Source organism: Sminthopsis crassicaudata, chromosome 1, assembly GCF_048593235.1.
Source record: "Sminthopsis crassicaudata isolate SCR6 chromosome 1, ASM4859323v1, whole genome shotgun sequence".
Taxonomy (NCBI): Eukaryota; Metazoa; Chordata; class Mammalia; order Dasyuromorphia; family Dasyuridae; genus Sminthopsis; species Sminthopsis crassicaudata.
In genome coordinates, this window is record NC_133617.1 from 93,278,666 (window position 1) to 93,297,565 (window position 18,900).

At 34.4% G+C, this 18,900-nt stretch overlaps 1 protein-coding gene across 1 annotated transcript in view; it reads right to left on the reverse strand.

The window, feature by feature from the left end:
• The window catches only part of KHDRBS3 (KH RNA binding domain containing, signal transduction associated 3), a 259,539-nt gene that overhangs the window by 30,166 nt on the left and 210,473 nt on the right, over positions 1-18,900 (reverse strand). Inside the window, 1 exon segment of the mRNA XM_074264910.1 lies at positions 6,171-6,253. Within this exon segment, the coding sequence (XP_074121011.1) occupies positions 6,171-6,253 (83 nt within the window).

Below are 18,900 nucleotides of genomic sequence, written 5' to 3' on the forward strand. Positions count from 1 at the left end.
CCGTTCACAACTCCACCAACATATATTAGTGTCCCAGATTTCCAGCATCCCCTCCAACATTCTGCATTATTTTTCCTGTCATCTTAGCCAATCTGACAGGTGTATAGTAGTACCTCAATTGTCTTAATTTGCATTTCTGATCAAGAATGATTTAGAACATTTTTTCATATGACTATAAATGGCTTTAATTTTGTCATCTGAAAATTATCTGGTCATGTTCTTTAACCATTTAGCAATTGGGGAATGACTGAATTCTTATAAATTTGATACAGTTCTTTATATATTTTAGAAATGATTCCTTTATCAGAAACACTGGCCATAAATATTTTTTCCAAGCTTTGAACTTCCCTTTTAATTTTGTTTCTGGTTTTGTTTGTGCAAGCCCTTTTTAATTTAATATAATCAAAGTTGTCCATTTTGCCTTTCATAATGTTTTCTAATTCTTCTTTGGTCATAAATTCCTTCCTTTTCCAAAGATCTGATAGGTAAATTATCCCTTGCTCTCCTAATTTGTTTATGGTATCAAGATTGCTGATATTACTAATCCCATTTTACAAATAAGGAAACCAAAGCTGAAAGTGTTTAAGTTGTCCAGGGTCACATAGTTATCTGAAGCAGTCTCAGGTATTCCTAGTTCAATATACAATTTAGTTGGTTAGGTAGAATGGGGATGATAGAATATTGTGTACTTAGGAACAGCTGATGTATTGATTTGGCTGAACTGTCTTTGATACACAGGACAGCTTGCTTGATAGGTGAGTGGAGTATGAGATATATTTGGAAAATAGATGTATTTTGATGTAAAAATACAAGCTTACTTTTTAAGATTTAGGAACCATAGGGCCATTCTATCCTCTTCTTAAGTCATTTTGCACTATAATTCCATATTTCTTATGTCTATATATCCTGGTGAAAGGAAAGGATATGGTAGTGAAAGAGCAAGAAACCTGGGTTCTAGTTACAGCTCTATGACCTTAAATAAGTCAAGCAAGTCACCAGACTGAATCTAATTTCCCTCAAATATAAAAGGAGGGAGGGTACTAGATAAACTTATTTCTAAAAAATCAGTTCTATTTCTAGCTTTCCATATTTATAACACAGTAATTCTCCTTCATCCTAAAAATAATCCTTTAAAAATTTCATTGTCCTTTTACTTTTGTGAGAATTAAAAATGAAACTTTTTGAAAAAAAAATAAAAAGGGGAAGAAAAGGACTTTAACAAAACTAAACAACATACCAATTAATCTTAATATATTTTAGTTTTCCATTTTTATTAAGAAGAAAAATAACTTCATTTTAATATGAAATATTTCTTCAACAAGGCTGAATTTTGTCATTCTATTTTCATACCAGTCAGTTTGCATTTGCATTGTTATGGTGATTGTTTACATATTTTTCCTTTTCCACTTTGGCTTGGTGAGATTAAGAATGATGCCAGTAGTACTAAAGGTCATAATGAGCAGAAGTGGTCAAAGTATAATAAAGAGGTTTTGCTTCTTTTATTTTTTTTTTAAAACTCTATTGAGAGAAAAATTATGGTCAGAGAAGAAGAAAACCTTTGTTTTAGGCAGATAGGATGATGATAATTCACTATAGAGAAAAGGTAGAGCTAGTCAATTCTTACTTTTATTTTGTCTTCTAAGGAAAATGATCTTTGGATTATAAAGGAAAGAATCAATCAACAATGTGTCATTGTATGAGGAGCTAGAGATATAAACATGAAGAATAAAATCCTTTTTTCACAAAGAGCTTACATATTAGTAGGAGAGAGAAGTACATACATCAGTAAATGTGAATAAAGAGGATGAATGCAAATAAATGCAAACTAATTAAATAAAAGTTAGTATGAGGAGAACATTAACATCTTTCCCATTTTGGGAAATCAGATGCAGACATTCTTGCAGAAGATTGTACTTTAAAAGCATTTAGAAAGAAAGAAATCCTGAGTAACTGGTGAGAAAATGCATTGCAGATATAATGGGGAATGCATGACAAATGGGAGAATGGTGACTGTAAAGCCAGAGACAAGAGATGGAGAGTCATATGCATGGAAGAAGTGAAGACCATGACTAGGTTACAGAGTGAGAAAGTAATACTTACATAGGCTGAAAAGTAAGGCTGGGGCTAGATTGTGAAGGACTTTTCACATTTGAGAATTAATAATAGTTTAGCAATACCATGTTGTCACATTTTTTGTTTTAAGTAATCAAAGATATAGTTCACACCTGGGCAGAAGAGTTCTAATGACCCACTTTCCAAAGATACTTATAGTATACAGAAAACATATTTTCGTAGAAGTAGCTGAGAATTGCATGAGTAAAGAAATACCATGGTGAGAGATACATATAAAGAAAATTGCTTTGGTTACTATGTGGAAGAGGATTGATTAGAATGAAGTGGAAAGGAGATCATTTAGGAGCCCAGTGTAACAATTTTGATGAAAGGTCCTAAGAGTCAGAGTCCTAAGGTGTTTAGCTGAGTGGAGCTAATAATGTATAGGATATATGAGACTTGGCCCAGGTCTAAACACCAAAGATTTGGCAACTGACTGGATATATGAAGTAAGGGAGGGCGAGTGAAGGATAACAATAAGGTTATGAACTTAAGATACTGGTGTGGCTTTGGAAAGACATAAAGAAATTTCAAAAAAGAAAGTTTGGAGAAAAGGAAAGGATAATGATAATGAGTTCAGATTTGGGCCAGCTAATTTTGAGAGGTCCTCAACACAGTTTGAAATGTCAACTTTGGGATGTTAGACTAAAGCTCAATGGAAAAGCCCCAGGCTAGATATGTGTATCTGTGAGTCATCTGAGTTAATACATGTAAAGTTCTTAGTAAACATAAAATACTAAATAAATATCACTCCTTGTTGCCATTAAATGTGTACAGAGATGGTAATAAAAACCATGGAAGTTAAGTAAGTTACTGAGAGAACAAAGAAGAGAATTTAGGAAGAACTCTGAGGAACATCAACAACTAAGGTGATCAAGCAAGTCACCACACTGAGTCTAACGTCTCTCAAATATAAAAGGAGGGTGTCCTAGACTAAATGATTTCCAAAATCACTTCCAGTTCTAGCTTTCTGTGTTTATAAGATAGTACATTCTCCTTCATCCTAAAAAAGTGACCACATAAAGATCATGAAACTTTTTTTAAAAAAATTAGTCTTTTTATTTTTGTAAAATATTAAAAATAAAAACTTTAAAAAAAATAAAAAGGGAAGAAAAACACTTCAACAAAACTAACCAACATACTAACTAATCTTCTTAGTATATGTGACATCTTATACTAAAAGTTTTCCAGGGAGAGAAAGGGAGAGAAAACCAAAGAGGAGTTAAGCAAAAAGAAAACTAGGAGAGAATGATGTCAGAAAAATCCAGAGAGAATTTGTAAAAGGAGAGTAGTTGACGATGTTACATGTAGCAAGGAAGAGTAAAAGGATGGAAACTAGGAAAATAATACAATGACAAATAAGAGATTTAGGAGATAAGAATTTCAGTCAGTCAACATAACATGTTTGATTTTTGTTTGATATTATGCTAAATTCTAGGAATTAAAAGTGGGGGCAAAGCAAAATTATCTTTGTCCTCAAAATACTTGAATTCTAATGAAGATAAGGTACAAACAACTACCTATATAAAATACACACATACACACACAGAGTAGATAAAAAAATTGATCTCAGAGGGAAGGCTCTAGCAATGAGAATTGAGAATTGGGAGACTGAGGAACTATTGAACCTCTTAAGGTCTTCTGCAGATGACAGTATATGACTAAATACTGAAAGAAACCTGGGAAGTCAATAGGTGGAATTGAGGATAGTAGTTCTGGCATAGGGAAGAGAGAGAGGAAATATAGTGTTGTAGATGGGGGAAGAGCAAGGAGTCAAATATTTTGGTTACGTGAGTTTATGTCTTGGTTTTCAAAAAAATGAAGAAAAAAGAACCTGCAAATCTTAGCCCTGTGATTCCTGATAACATTCTAGAAGGCTAACAATCTTAAGGAAGCAGTGATCATGCCAAATAAACATTATTTCTTTCTTTTAAAATTAGATTTACTAAAATGATAGCGAAGGGGACCGCCATAAAAAACATTTCTTCAAAACATTTAATTAACATTTTCACTAGCCCACATGATCATTTGATAAAAGTTCAGAACTCTTTCAAAGCAGCAGAGCTTCTCGGGGGGTTATTTGTATATTTTAATTATTGCAATTCACTTATTTCAGTTCTGACTCTTCATGACTCCATCTAGGGTTTTCATGGAAAAGATACTGGGATGGTTTGCCACTTCCTTCTCTAGATCATTTATAGATGAGGAAACTAAAGCATACATGATTAAGGGATGTGTCCAGAGTCACATAATTAGCAAGTATCCAAAGCCAGATTTGAACTTGGGTCTTTCTGATTCTAAGTCAAGCACTCAATCCACTGCATCACTTAATACCTTAATGTATCTTATTTTAGGTCTAGATTAATTTTGATAAGACTTTTTCATCTCATTTGGAATTAATCTCTCATAACTCCAAAACTTTGCTCTGTGGGTTATCTCTAATTTATCCTAGCTTATTTGTACATGGTTCTTTTGTGTGTTATATCTACCATTAGACTATAAGCTCCTTGAGAGCAGAAGCTGTCCCCAGTCTTTCTTTGTATCCTCAGTACTTAGCACAGCACCTCACACATAGTAGGTCCTTAATACATGTTTAATGACATACTTGACTGATCACTGAATAAAAAACTAATTTAGAGTTGAAAAAATTTCTAGTCCCCTAGATAAAATCTTAATGAGGGCAAAGGTCCCCTCCTTCTATCATATACCCAATAATGTTAGTCTCAAGACTTCCAGTAAATTGTTAAGTCTTGACATATTCTCACTTGGTGTTCTTATCAGTTTCCATGGAGTCAGCTTTGTCTCTTTCTTGAACTCTACTTCTGAATCATCATTTGCCCATTAAACACCTTGGAATGGATGTTCTTGTAGGCTCAGGACAAAACAAGTCATGACTTTTCCTCTGAAAAATCACCTCCTCTTCTGAATTCCTATTTGAGGCCACAGTACCACCATCCTCTCAGTTATCCAGGCTCACAACTTAAATGTGATTTGTGACTCCTACTTTGAAATCACCCAACAGGTTCAATCTGTGATTAAAGCCTTTCATTTCAATTTTCATAGTCTTTCCTCTCTCCCTCCACCCCTGTTTCTCAAACACAGCCAGCCTTTTGCTGGTGTGATTTGACTTGTGATTGGTCTTGATTCAAGTTTTTCTTCACTACAATCCATCCTCTCCTCAGCTACCAGTGATTTTCTCAAAGAGTAAATCTGGCTATGTCACTTCCTTATTCAAATTGCAGTGGCTCCTTATTATCTCCAGGATCAAATATTAATCATTTGGTATTTAAAGTTTTTTTTACAATCTGCATTTTTCTATCTTTTCATGTTCTTCCAATATATTTACCCCTCTGAATCTTCTATTATTTAGCAAGGGGCAGAGAGGCTGCTATTCCCTTTTCTTAGAAAAAGTACATTATATTGTTGTATGAAGATGTATTCTGATGGAAGTAGATATCTTCAACATAAAGAAGATCCAACTCACTTCCAGTTGATCAATGATGGACAGAAACTACACCCAGAGAAGGAACACTGGGAAGTGAATGTAAAATATTAGCACTACTGTCTATCTACCCAGGTTACTTATACCTTTGGAATCTAATACTTAATGTGCAACAAGAAAATGGAATTTACACACATATATTGTATCTAGGTTATATTGTAACACATGTAAAATGTATGGGGTTGGCTGTCATCTAGGGGAGGGAGGGGATAATTTGGAAAAATGAATACAAGGAATAATGTTATAAAAATTACTCATGCATATATACTGTCAAAAAATTATAATTAAAAAAAAGAAAAAGTACATTATAAATACTTAATGAATCTTTGCTGAATGACTGATGAGTTTGGTACACTTAAAAAAAAACTTAAAAGAAACAGGTCAAATTGAATTACCTCCATTTTATGGGGAATACCATATAGAAATCATAATTCTAAAGTTGGTGGTCTAGTTAAATATGCTGTGGTTGAAATATTACTTTATTTTCTACATCAGACAAAAATATGGTTTGGAAATTACTCTGTTTCAGGTACAGTAAATAAGGATTTATCCTTACCTTTGTGCTGGGGTACTATAGCTGTTATCATAAGAGTCATAACTTTGCTCATCATAAGCAGTTCCATATCCATCATCATACTCCTAAAAATATTAACAGGAAAAACATAGGTAAAATTTTAACACAACAAAATCCTACAGGAAAAAGACACATGTAGGAAAACAAAATAACCTGGCTCTCACTGGATATTTAATAAAACAAATAGGATTCAAAATGCATCTCTATAAAGGGATCATATAGGATATTCTGATGCTAAAATGTATTGCTAAATACACTTAAATTTAAGAAACAGTGGTTTTATTTGTATGTTTATTAATTTTAGATTTAGTTTCAACTTCTCCATTCTAAAAGCTCTATCTTACTATCTGGAACCGTAATCTAAGTCAAAAATCTTTGGGCATCACATCAGCAAAGGGATACTATTAAGATCAAGAGTGATGTGGGTTATTGCCCCTTTAAGAGTCCTTTCTGATTCCCAACCCCCATGGCTGACCTTTGATTCATAAATCCTGGTGGAAAGCACCCTTTTGTATTTCAATGGGAGATATCCGGGCTCTCTCAGCCCCCATCTGATCTGAGCCTACTTGGGCTGTCTCAGACCCCATTATAATGATCTGCTCGAGTTTCCCAACCCCCTCCTAGCGAATTCTAGCTCTCCCTGAAATCTGGTGAGAAACCAATCTGGGACTTCACCCCACAGGCCCCTTTAGCCAAATCTCTCCTTATAAAAGAGCCAAGCTGGAATCATCTCTTTGCAGAGGGTCGAAACATGCTAGCACCATGCTTTGCATCACAGACTCTTTGTCCACCGGAACTTCTGGTGTACTTCTCTCTTTACCCAACACCTTTTACTAACCAGACCCCATTCTAATGATCTGCTCAGGTTCAGAGATAGTAAAGTGGCTTGTTTAGAGTCGAACAGCTATTACAAGGACTGGGACTAGAATTAACATTAGTTGATTTGTGGGGTTCCTGATTCCAAGTTTAGGGATCTTTCCATTTCACAACCCTTGCCTTTTATAATTATATTGTGTATTGGGGAACTATCCTGGAAGCAAGCTCAAAAGACTATGCAGTCAACCCTGGGGGGTTTTAAGTCAACTTCTAGAAATGCATGAAAATAGTAATTTTGTGTAGTGGGGGGCTCTGTGCCTTCTTCAGAGCATGCAGTTTAGGTATAATATGACTGTTTGCTGACCACATACGTTCTGGTGTGACACCAAAGTACAAATGAAATAGGTCTCCCCTTCCTTCTGGCTATGCAACACAGAGATGAGCCTAAGCTCAGGACAGGAGAGCAGTATTCTCTCCAAGAGCAAAACCTGTGTTTGAGGGTGAAGGCTACTTTGTGTTTTTATATTCATTCTCCTGAGTTAGGGGATCTTGTGAGAATGGGAAAAACTGGAAGAGCTAAGATAGGAACAGCTGATTCTGAGGAAGAGATACCTGAGGAGATCTCTCTGAATTGGCTGAGAAGTGGAATGCCCTGACATTGACAGATATTTCTATTAATCATGATATATGTGTGTGTGTGTGTGTGTGTGTGTGTGTGTGTGTGTGTGTGTGTGTGTGTATGTTATTTGGGGGTGAAATGGTGAGATGATTTAAGAAAATTTCTTGTGCAGCTAAAGGGAAGATGGACTAGAGTAGGGAGGCAGCTGAGGCAGGAAGACCAATATAAAGGCTATTATAGTAGTCAATAAAAGAGGTAATGAGTATTTGTTCTAGTGTTGACTATGTGAATAGAGAGAAAGAGATATAAATGAACTCTTATCTATAATAGTAGCTCTGACTGAATCATAGAAAGACTGTAATTTGCTTTGGTAGAGTAAGTTACTTTATGGGCAAAATCTTAGACCTTTAATGGTATTATTTAATTAGAATTTGCAGATTATTTTTCTCACTGGATATCTGCTTCTCCCTATTTAACTTTTTTAGAAGTGGAAATCAACTTTTTCCAAGATTTTATTTTATGATGATCCCTCAGTGAGTTTTGCTTTAGGATCAATTTTTATCTATGCTATGCTTGGAAAACAATATTTTTCCACATGATGTTATTTTGATATAACATAAATGATACTAACGTTCACCACATTATTCCCAAATTAATCGCTGTATTGAAATTTATTATTATATAAAATATTTCTTAGTTACTTATAGAAAGCACAGTACTCTGAAATTTAGCACATGTAACTCTGGAGCTACTTCTCAAACCATACTCTCTCAGTGGCAGTTTGGGAACTAAGAGCTACATCTCCTTTCAGAATTTTTAGGTTAACTCTGAAGGATAGGAGGTGGTGAGAGGATATTTTCCATCATCAGATAATTTTATATTTAATACTGGAGGTAATGTAGAATAGTAGTTTATTAAGTAGTAGTGTTGATTGTGAAACTACATACTTCAAAACAATCACTTTTAGTGATATAATGGATAATGGAATGGGAAGAAACTAATCTGAAATAGCCCAGGTCTGAGATGGTAAGGGCCTGCATATAGGTGTCAAATGTGTAAATAAAGAGAAGGGGACATTTATAAAAAGAGAAGGCAGACCTCACAAAACTTAACATAAGACTGGATATGTATGGTAATTGAGAGACAGAAGCTAAGAACCACATTAATGCGGTGGGAATTATCCCAGAGGATGATGGTAACCTTGAAAATAATTAGAAAGTTGGGAAGAATATTTTCCTATTTGAGGAGGCCAAAAAAAAATTAATTAGTTCTGTTTGGGATATGATGAGTTTAAAATAACCAGGAGCCATTCAATTCCAGTGGCCAAAAGGCACCTACTTGGTAAAGTAAAACTATTGCCCTGAAGAGAGATTAGGTCTGGTTACACCAGTGGCAGCTGGTAAGGCAAATAATAGATAAGAGATAACTGAGACAAAAATGAAGAAGGCTCAAGGTAAACTTTTAAAGGATATTCATGGCTAATGTGCATGACACTGATGAAGATTCATCCAGCAAAGGAAGGTGAAAAGAAGGAAAACTACCAGACAACAGTGTTAAATAAACCTAGAAAAACAAGAGTATCCAGAAAACTAGAGTGATCAACAGTCAAGGACAGGATAAAGATGGAAAAAAGGCCATTAGAGATCTCTGACAATTTTTGAGAGTACAGTTTCAGACAAATTTTAAGTCATAAGGCAGACTGCAAAGGGTTTAGAACTGAGTTTGTGTAGAAAAAGATTTGGGGACACTTATTATAGATGATCTTTTCAAAGCATATAGACAAGAAGGGAAAAGACATAGGACAATAGATGGTCAGATCGAGTGAGGTTTTTGTTAAAGGCTAGGAAGGTATAAAGCAAAAGGGAAAGGAACCATCACACAGGGAAAGGTTGAGGATTATTAGAGACTGTGGTTTGATAAAGAAGGACAATCTACAAGAGAAGGAAAGAGACAGGCTCAAGGGTGTATATAAGAAAGCTTTCTTTGACAAGTAGGAGAGCCCCTTTTTATATGAGACAGGAGTGACGGAAGAGATAGTGAGGAAGGGTGAAGAAAAGGTAGCTCTTGATAAATGGCACTTTTTTCCCCAGTGAAGTCTGAAGCAAAATCTTCTGCTGACAGAGCATTGGGGAAAGCATGTAGAGAAAAGTTTGAGAAAAGAAAGTTCTGGAATAGTCCAGTGTGAATAGGACAGGAATATGATTTTAAAGGTACCAAAATCACTGCTTGCTGTAGATGAGCTTATATAGATCAATTTATAGTGGCCAATCAGTGTGGTTCTCATGTTTTTCTCTAGCTTCATTTGGCAGCATATGTATGACAGGGTTGAGGACCATCAAATTGTGATAAGCAAAAGGTCAGTATGGTGAAGAACACAAGAGTCAGAACAGTATATAGAGATGAAGTAACTCTCAAAGTGGCTAAGATAAGAAAGGGAGAACCACAAACAGTGTAGGAGGACTATACTGTAAAAGACAAGGAACTGGAAGTAGTGATGAAGACAAACAACAGGAATTAAAGCTTTTAAGACAAAAGGAAAAATTGAATAATGAAAGACTGTGATCAGCAACAGAAACAGAATAATTAACATGGAAGGGGAAACATTTGTGTATGAATGCAAGATGAAGGACTGCCAAAACTACAAGTGTAACTGAAGTCATTTGCATCACTCTTCCCCCCCCCCCCCATTCAGAAATGTACCTAGCCTGACTGAATTTCCCCCCATCGGACCAATGGTAAAGGATTCAGCTGATATAAATATTTGTTACACTTGTAATAATTCTGATTATATTCTTTTTTGTACATTTGATCTATCACTTAGTGCCAGGCACTATGCTAAATGCTGAGGACACAAATATGAAAAAAAGAAAAACAGCAAAGACCACTCCACTCTTTCCCAAATTTTGCTGACTCAATTTCTTTTGAATATGGCATATCCATCTAAAGTCATAGATTTCATTTCATCAAGTATCAATGATACCTATGAGATTAAGTTTGGGCTTCATATATTAGGACCCCCTTCTGATTCCTCTTGTTTGTTGCTTAAACTCTGGACATTATATGTCCCTAACATTTGAAGATACGAATTTTTACTCCTGACTCTTTTCTTGGATTTTTTGTCTTCTGTGAACTTCAGGGTGTTTCATTTAATTAAACTTCCTTTACTAAGTGTGTAGGAAACATATGAAAAATAATTTAAACTATGAATTGATAATATTTAGCATTTATGTAGTACTTTAATATTAATAATTTTACATAAAATATGAAATTTGATCACCAAATTGTTGAATAGAATATATCCTAACACGCAACTTATTTAGTCTTGTAAAAAATAATACTCAAGAAAACTAATTATTCTTGTATATGTTGACCTATAAACAAGACCCTCATTTCACCAATACTGCTTTAAGATGTAGTAAAGAAAGATTGCCAATCACCTGCTCCTTTTTGTTCCCTCAAACAATACCCATATAACCCAAAGCACTATTCATTAGATAGAAACAATGCATTGTTATGGAATGTAAGATGATAGCTGGTGGAAATGAAGTATCCCAGTGGGGAAAGGCCTGGACTGTACTGGCCTCAGCCACACAGGAATCAAGAAGCTCTTTCTTTAGGCTCTGAAGTCTATTAAACTTATTCCTTACTCAGTGGTAAAGAGCAGCATCTGTGGCAGTGAATCTTCAGCCCACCCCCTATATGAGTTTACATGCTACCTTTGCCACATACTATTTTATGACTGTGGGCAGGTGACTTAACCTTTCAGTTTCCCAGGAAACTTCCCAAGAATAAAAATTGCAAAGAAAGCATTGGTAGAGTGAGTTCCTCCAAAGGGAGCACCTTATATCAATGAAATCACAGGTCTAAAAAATAAAAACAAGGAGGTATACTGTGCTAGATGTTCTCTGGAAATATAAAACTGTTAAAATATGAACTGCATTTTAATTTGTAATGCAAGATATATGGGATATTAAAACACTACTAACAAAATACCATAATATACTTAGGATGTGAAAATAAAATTGGTGGGCTCAAAATTATTTTGTAAAAATGAAAAAGTAGGAAGGCCAAAGCTAAAATTTGGGATTTTCATTATAATAGGACACATTTTGTTGAGACTAAAAAATTCTGGAAATTAATTCCTTCTGTGGCTATTATTAAATATTTAAAATAATTTGTAATCAACCCTTATACCTGCATTATATAAGGAATTGTGGAACTATCATCTTTTTATTTAAAATAAAAAGGGGTCCCTAGGCCTTTTAATGCACATTTAAAATACATTTTCACGAACATTTTTTTTCAGAGTCTGCACTCTGTCTTAATTAAATTTCCAACTATGGAAAACAATCTAATTGCAGCAGTTTAGAGATTAGTTAACTGTCAAATATCATGCCAATAGTTATTGCACTGGGAAAATCTACCATCAGTAGAACTCTTGTATAAACCTCTAGCTACAGTGAAACCTCAAAAAAGCATATAATTACATCCTTACAGAATAATGGAAAAAGCAAAGGGAGATGGCTTTAGAATGACTTTAAGCAAAATTTACACTTAACAATTATCATAGACATTTAAAATTTAAGCAAAATTTACACTTAACAATTATCACAGACATTTAAAATTTCATTTTTTGTGGTAGTAGGCCAAAAAGGCTATAGTATTTTGTGGGAGTTGGGGGGTTAAGAAGTGTAGGAATTAGTCTTTCTTGTGACAAGCTGCATTTGCTCCAGATGCCCCTTTGTCTCTTGCCTAGTAAAAAACTGCTTTGCTGTCTTATACAACCTTCCTTGTTGGACCCTAGGATCACTTTCTGACACTTCCTTACCTGTGACATTAATGGTAGAAAAGTAATCAAATGGATCTAAATCAGATAAAGCCTCCCTCCCCTTTCTATCAAACTCTGGGCTCTCTTGCCATACTGTAAAGCTGCCCTGTTGTATAGGTTAAACTCAGAATGAAATAACTCAATGAGTAGCAGACAGTGACATTATCTGAGGGCTGAACCTGGCAGCAAACACCAACATTATTTTTCCTTCTCTTGTTATGGCATCAAGATGATCTCGCCCAAAGCCCAGACTCTACTGAATTAATTTGTATGAAGTTGTTGATTACTTTGTCCCTCTAGAAACCTAGTTGTATTTTATCCCTTGATGAATGGAATTCTGACAGTGCTCCTTTCTTCCCTTCCAACTCTCTTAGTTTGTTCTCTCTTTCTCACCCTGAAATTAAACACTTTACTATAGGGTCATATAACATCACATATGGAAAGACCTACTGTATCTTTAAATATCATTGGGCTCATTTGTGAAACTTCTGTATTTCAAAAAGTAGTTGCTGGGACATAAACTTTCCCACTAAAAAACATCTTCATTGTTACTAGCTATATGAATTTCTAAACAGCTACTTTTCATATTTTACAGTTAAGTAAGATAATTATTAAAATAACATTTGACTTTAGGTCACTTTCTGTCTTTTGTGAAACCTAATATAAAATAATTTTTGTCAAGATTTGAACGCAACGTATAGGAAAGAGGGAAAGATATAATCAGGATGAATAAGAAGTCAGAGGGGCAGCTAGGTGGAGCAGTGGATAGAGCACCAGCCCTGAATTCAGGAGGAACCGAGTTCAAATCTGGTCTAAGACACTTAACTCTTCCTAGCTGTGTGACCCTGGTTAAGTCACTTAACCCCAGCCTCAGAAAAAGAAAAAAAAAAATAGAGTGGGGAGGAACATAAGTCATCATTTAGTCTAATATGCTTATTTTATAAGTGAGCAAACTGAGGCCCAGTAAAGTAAACTTGTCAAACATTACATAAAGAGCAATATAAGTTATTCTTTTTGAATCGTTTTAATTGTGCTTGACTCTTTGTGACCCCATTTGGTGTTTTTTTGGCAGAGACACTGGAGCACTTTGCCATTTCTTTCTTCAACTCATTTTACAGATGAGGAAACTGAGACAGAGTCAAGTGACTTGCCCAGAGTCACATAGCTAGTGAGTGTCCAGATTTGACCTTGAGAAAATGAGTCTGCCTGACTTCCAGGCTCTCTAATCACTGCATCTGGTAGCTGTCTACCAACAGGAGAACTGGGGTCAAACCTAGGTCCTCTAACTTCAAATTTAGTGCCATTCATTTATTTGTTTTTATTTGTTGCTGATAAAACTAGGGATTCACAGGAATTGCTTTTGGAAGAAAATTGGGAAATCATACAGATAAGTAAACTGGGGTCCCAGATATATGAAATAACTTGCTCAAGGTCACCTATGTAGGCAAGAGGGAAAAAAAAAAAAAAAACAGTTTTTCTTACCCTTAATTAAGGACTCTTTCCATGATATCACAATATTCAGAATTCAAATAAAACATGAGGCAAAAAACATATATTTACTTAAGTTATGTGGGGCATAGTTAAGAATTAAACTTTTTTCTAAATTCAGGTATCTGGCTTTTAAAACAATAATTCAATTGGTATTATGTGTCACTAGCAATCACTTGTAGTACTGATACAATGATGGATAAGGCATCATTATTGACAAAAGAAATAAAGTTAAGATAAGTGGTTTTCTCAGTCACCTGCTAAGGCAGATAATGTGACTATCAGTTTAATCATTTTACAGATGAGAAACATGAGGCCTAAAGGGCTGAACTTATTTCAAAATTAAATAGAAGTCATGGTTTGAAATTAGATCTTCTGAACCTATATCCAATGTCCTTTCAATGCCACCAATTTGAATCAAGAAATTTAAAAATTGTCCATCAATCAGATTGTAGCAGTTTATTCAAGAAATCATTCATTCTGACCAAATGAGATGTATACAAGGAATGCAAGTATAGTTCAATAAACAACATAACCAAAACAATTCAGACTACATGACTGTCTCAAAAAATGCTCAAAATTTTTTTGGAAAAGTGTAAGATTTTTGTGCTAAAAATACTACAAAGAATAGCCACTGAGGGACCTTTTTATCAGGAAAAAAATCATCTTTTTTTTTTTGTTAATCACATAGAACACTTTATTTAGTCATTCCTCAATTGATGAACAGACCCTCAATTTCCATTATATTGGCCTGAGAAAAGAGATGCTATAAAATATTTTTATACCTATAAGTTCTTCTTCCTTTTTTTAAATATCTTTTTTTTTTTTTTTTTTCAGATGCCTAGAAGTAATATTGTTAGGTCAAGGGAGATGCATGGTTTTATAAACCTTTGGCCATATATCATATCTTTTGATCATTTGTTAATTGGAGAAGGGTTTTATATATGTGTGTGTGTGTGTGTGTGTGTGTGTGTGTGTGTGTGCATATGTATGTAATTGACTCATCTTCTTATACATTTGAGAAATGGAGCCGTCATTAGAGAAACTTGCTAAAAAATTATTTTGATAATTACTTTTGCTAATTGTATATACCTTCTCTTTATTCTATTCTCTCTCTCTCTCTTTTCAATCTATCCCTTTTCTTTTTTTTTATTATAGTATTGTATTGACAGAACATATGCATAGGTAATTTTTCAACATTGACCCTTGCAATCACTTCTGTTTCAACTTTTCCCTTCCTTCCCTGCACCCACTCCCCTAGATGGCAGGCAGTCCTATACATGTTAAATATGTTATAATATATCTTAAATATAATATATATGTACATGTTTATACAGTTCTCTTGTTGCATAAGAAAAATCAGATTTAGAAAGGTAAAAATAACCTGGGAAGAAAAACAAAAATGCAAGCAGTCCACATTCATTTCCCAGTGTTCTTTCTCTGGGTGTAGCTGTTTCTGTTTATCACTGAACAATTGGAACTGATTTGGATCCTCTCATTGCTGAAGATAGTCACTTCCATCAGAATTGATACCCATATAAGTATTGTTGTTGAAGTGTATAATGATTCTTGGTTCTGCTCATTTCACTCAGCATCAGTTCATGTAAGTCTCTCCAAGCCTCTCTGTATACATCCTGCTGGTCATTTCTTACAGAGCAATAATATTCCATAACATTCATATTCCATAATTTACCCAACCATTCTCCAATTGATGGACATCCATTCATTTTCCAGTTTCCAGCCACTACAAAAAGGGCTGCCACAAACATTTTGGCACATACAGGTCCTTTTTTTCCCCTTTAAGATCTCTTTGGGATATAAGCCCAGTAGAAACACTGCTGGGTCAAAAAGAATGCACAGTTTGATAACTTTTTGAGCATAGCTCCAAATTGTTCTCCAGAATGGTTGGATCCGTTCACAACTCCACCAACAATGCATCAGTGTCCCAGTTTTCCCACAGCGTGTCCAACATTCATTATTATTTTTTTCTGTCCCTTAGCCAATCTGACAGGTATGTAGTGGTATCTCAGAGTTGTTTTAATTTGCATTTCTCTGATCAATAGTGATTTAGAACATCCTTTCATAAGAGTAGAAATAGTTTAATTTCATCATCTGAAAATTTGTTCATATTTTTTGACCATTTACCAATTGGAGAATGGCTTGATTTCTTAAAAATTAGAGTAAATTCTCTATATATTTTGGAAATGAGGTCTTTATCAGAACCTTTAACTATAAAAATGTTTTTTGCAATTTACTGCTTCCCTTCTAATCTTGTGTGCATTAGTTTTGTTTGTGAAAAAGCTTTTTGATATAATCAAAATTTTCTATTTTGTGATCAATAATTATCTCTAGTTCTTCTTTGATCACAAATTCCTTACTCTTTCACAACTCTGAGAAGTAAACTATCCCATGTTTTTCTAATTTATTTATAATATCATTTTTTTATGCCTAAATCATGAACCCATTTTGATCTTATCTTGGTTTACGGGGTTAAGTATGGGTCCATATCTAATTTCTCCCATACTATTTTCCAATTTTCCCAGCAGTTTTTGTCAAATAATCAATTCTTATCCCAAAAGTTGGGATCTTTGGGTTTGTCAAACACTAGATTGCTACAGTTGCATACTATTTTGTCCTGAGAACCTAACCTATTCCACTAATCAACTAGTCTGTTTCTTAGCCAATACCAAATGATTTTGGTGACCACTGCTTTATAATATAGTTTTAGATCAGGTACACCTAGGCCACTTTCATTTGATGTTTTTTCATTAGTTCCCTTGAAATTCTTGACCTTTTCTTCTTCTATATGAATTTTGTTGTTGTTTTTTTTTTTTTTTTTTTTTTTTTTTTTTTTAATTTTTTTTATTATATATATATATATATATTTTATAATATTATCCCTTGTATTCATTTTTCCAAATTACCCCCCCTCCCTTATTCCCTCCCCCCGACGACAGGCAATACCATACATTTTACATGTGTTACAATATAGTCTAAGTACAATACATGTGTGTGAATATCATTTTCTTGTTGCACAATAAACATTAGAATCCGAAGGTACATGCAACCTGGGCAGACAGATATTAGTGCTAACAATTTACATTCCCCTCCCAGTGTTTCTTCTCTGGGTGTATCTACCTCTGTCCATCATTGATCAACTGGAAGTGAGTTGGATCTTCTTTATGTTGAAGATTTCCACTTCCATCAGAATACATCCTCATACAGTATCGTTGTTGAAGTGTATAGTGATCTTCTGGTTCTGCTCATTTCACTCAGCATCAGTTGATTTAAGTCTCTCCAACCCTCTCTGTATTCCTCCTGCTGGTCATTTCTTACTGAGCAATAATATTCCATAACTTTCATATACCACAATTTACCCAACCATTCTCCAACTGATGGACATCCATTCATCTTCCAGTTTCTAGCTACAACAAAAAGAGCTGCCACAAACATTTTGGCACATATATGTCTCTTTCCGCTCTTTAGTATTTCTTTGGGATATAATCCCAGTAGTAGCGCTGCTGGGTCAAAGGGTATGCACAGTTTGATAACTTTTTGGGCATAATTCCAGATTGCTCTCCAGAATGGCTGGATTCTTTCACAACTCCACCAGCAATGTATTAGTGTCCCAATTTCCCCACATCCCCTCCAACATTTGTCATTATTTGTTCCTGTCATCTTAGCCAATCTGACAGGTGTGTAGTGGTATCTCAGAGTGGTCTTAATTTGCATTTCTCTGATCAGTAGTGATTTGGAACACTCTTTCATGTGAGTGGATATAGTTTCAATTTCTTCCTCTGAGAATTGTCTGTTCATATCCTTTGACCATTTATCAATTGGAGAATGGTTTGGTTTCTTATAAATTATGGTCAGTTCTCTATATATTTTGGAAATGAGACCTTTATCAGAACCTTTGTTTTTAAAAATATTTTCCCAATTTGTTACTTCCCTTCTAATCTTGTTTGCATTAGTATTATTTGTACAGAAACTTTTTAGTTTGATGTAATCAAAATCTTCTATTTTGTGATCAATAATGATCTCTAGTTCTCCTCTGGTCATAAATTCCTTCCTCCTCCACAAGTCTGAGAGGTAGATTATCCTCTGTTCCTCTAATCTATTTATTATCTCCCTCTTTATGCCTAAATCATGGACCCATTTTGATCTTATCTTGGTATATGGTGTTAAGTGTGGATCCATATCTAATTTCTGCCATACTAATTTCCAGTTTTCCCAACAGTTTTTTCCGAATAATGAATTTTTATCCCTAATGTTGGAATCTTTGGGTTTGTCAAAGATTAGATTGCTATAGATGTACCCTTTTTTGTCCTTTGTATCTAATCTGTTCCACTGATCTACCGGTCTATTTCTTAGCCAATACCAAATGGTTTTGGTGACTGCTGCTATATAATATAGCTTTAGATCAGGTACACTTAGACCACCTTCCTCTGAGTTTTTTTTCATTAGTTCCCTTGCAATTCTTGACCTTTTATTCTTCCATATGAATTTTGTTGTTATTTTTTCTAGGTCATTAAAATAGTTTCTTGGGAGTCTGATTGGTATAGCACTAAATAAATAGATTAGTTTGGGGAGTATTGTCATCTTTATTATATTCGCTCGGCCTATCCAAGAGCACTGAATGTCTTTCCAATTATTTAAATCTGATTTTATTTTTGTGGCAAGTGTTTTGTAATTTTTCTCATATAATTTCTGACTTTTCTTTGGTAGATGGATTCCCAAATATTTTATACTATCAACATTTGTTTGGAATGGAATTTCTCTTTGTATCTCTTGCTGTTGCATTTTGTTAGTGATATATAAAAATGCCGAGGATTTATGTGGATTTATTTTGTATCCTGCCACTTTGCTGAAATTTTGAATTATTTCTAGTAGCTTTTTAGCAGAGTCTTTGGGGTTCTCTAAGTATACCATCATGTCATCTGCAAAAAGTGATAGTTTGATTT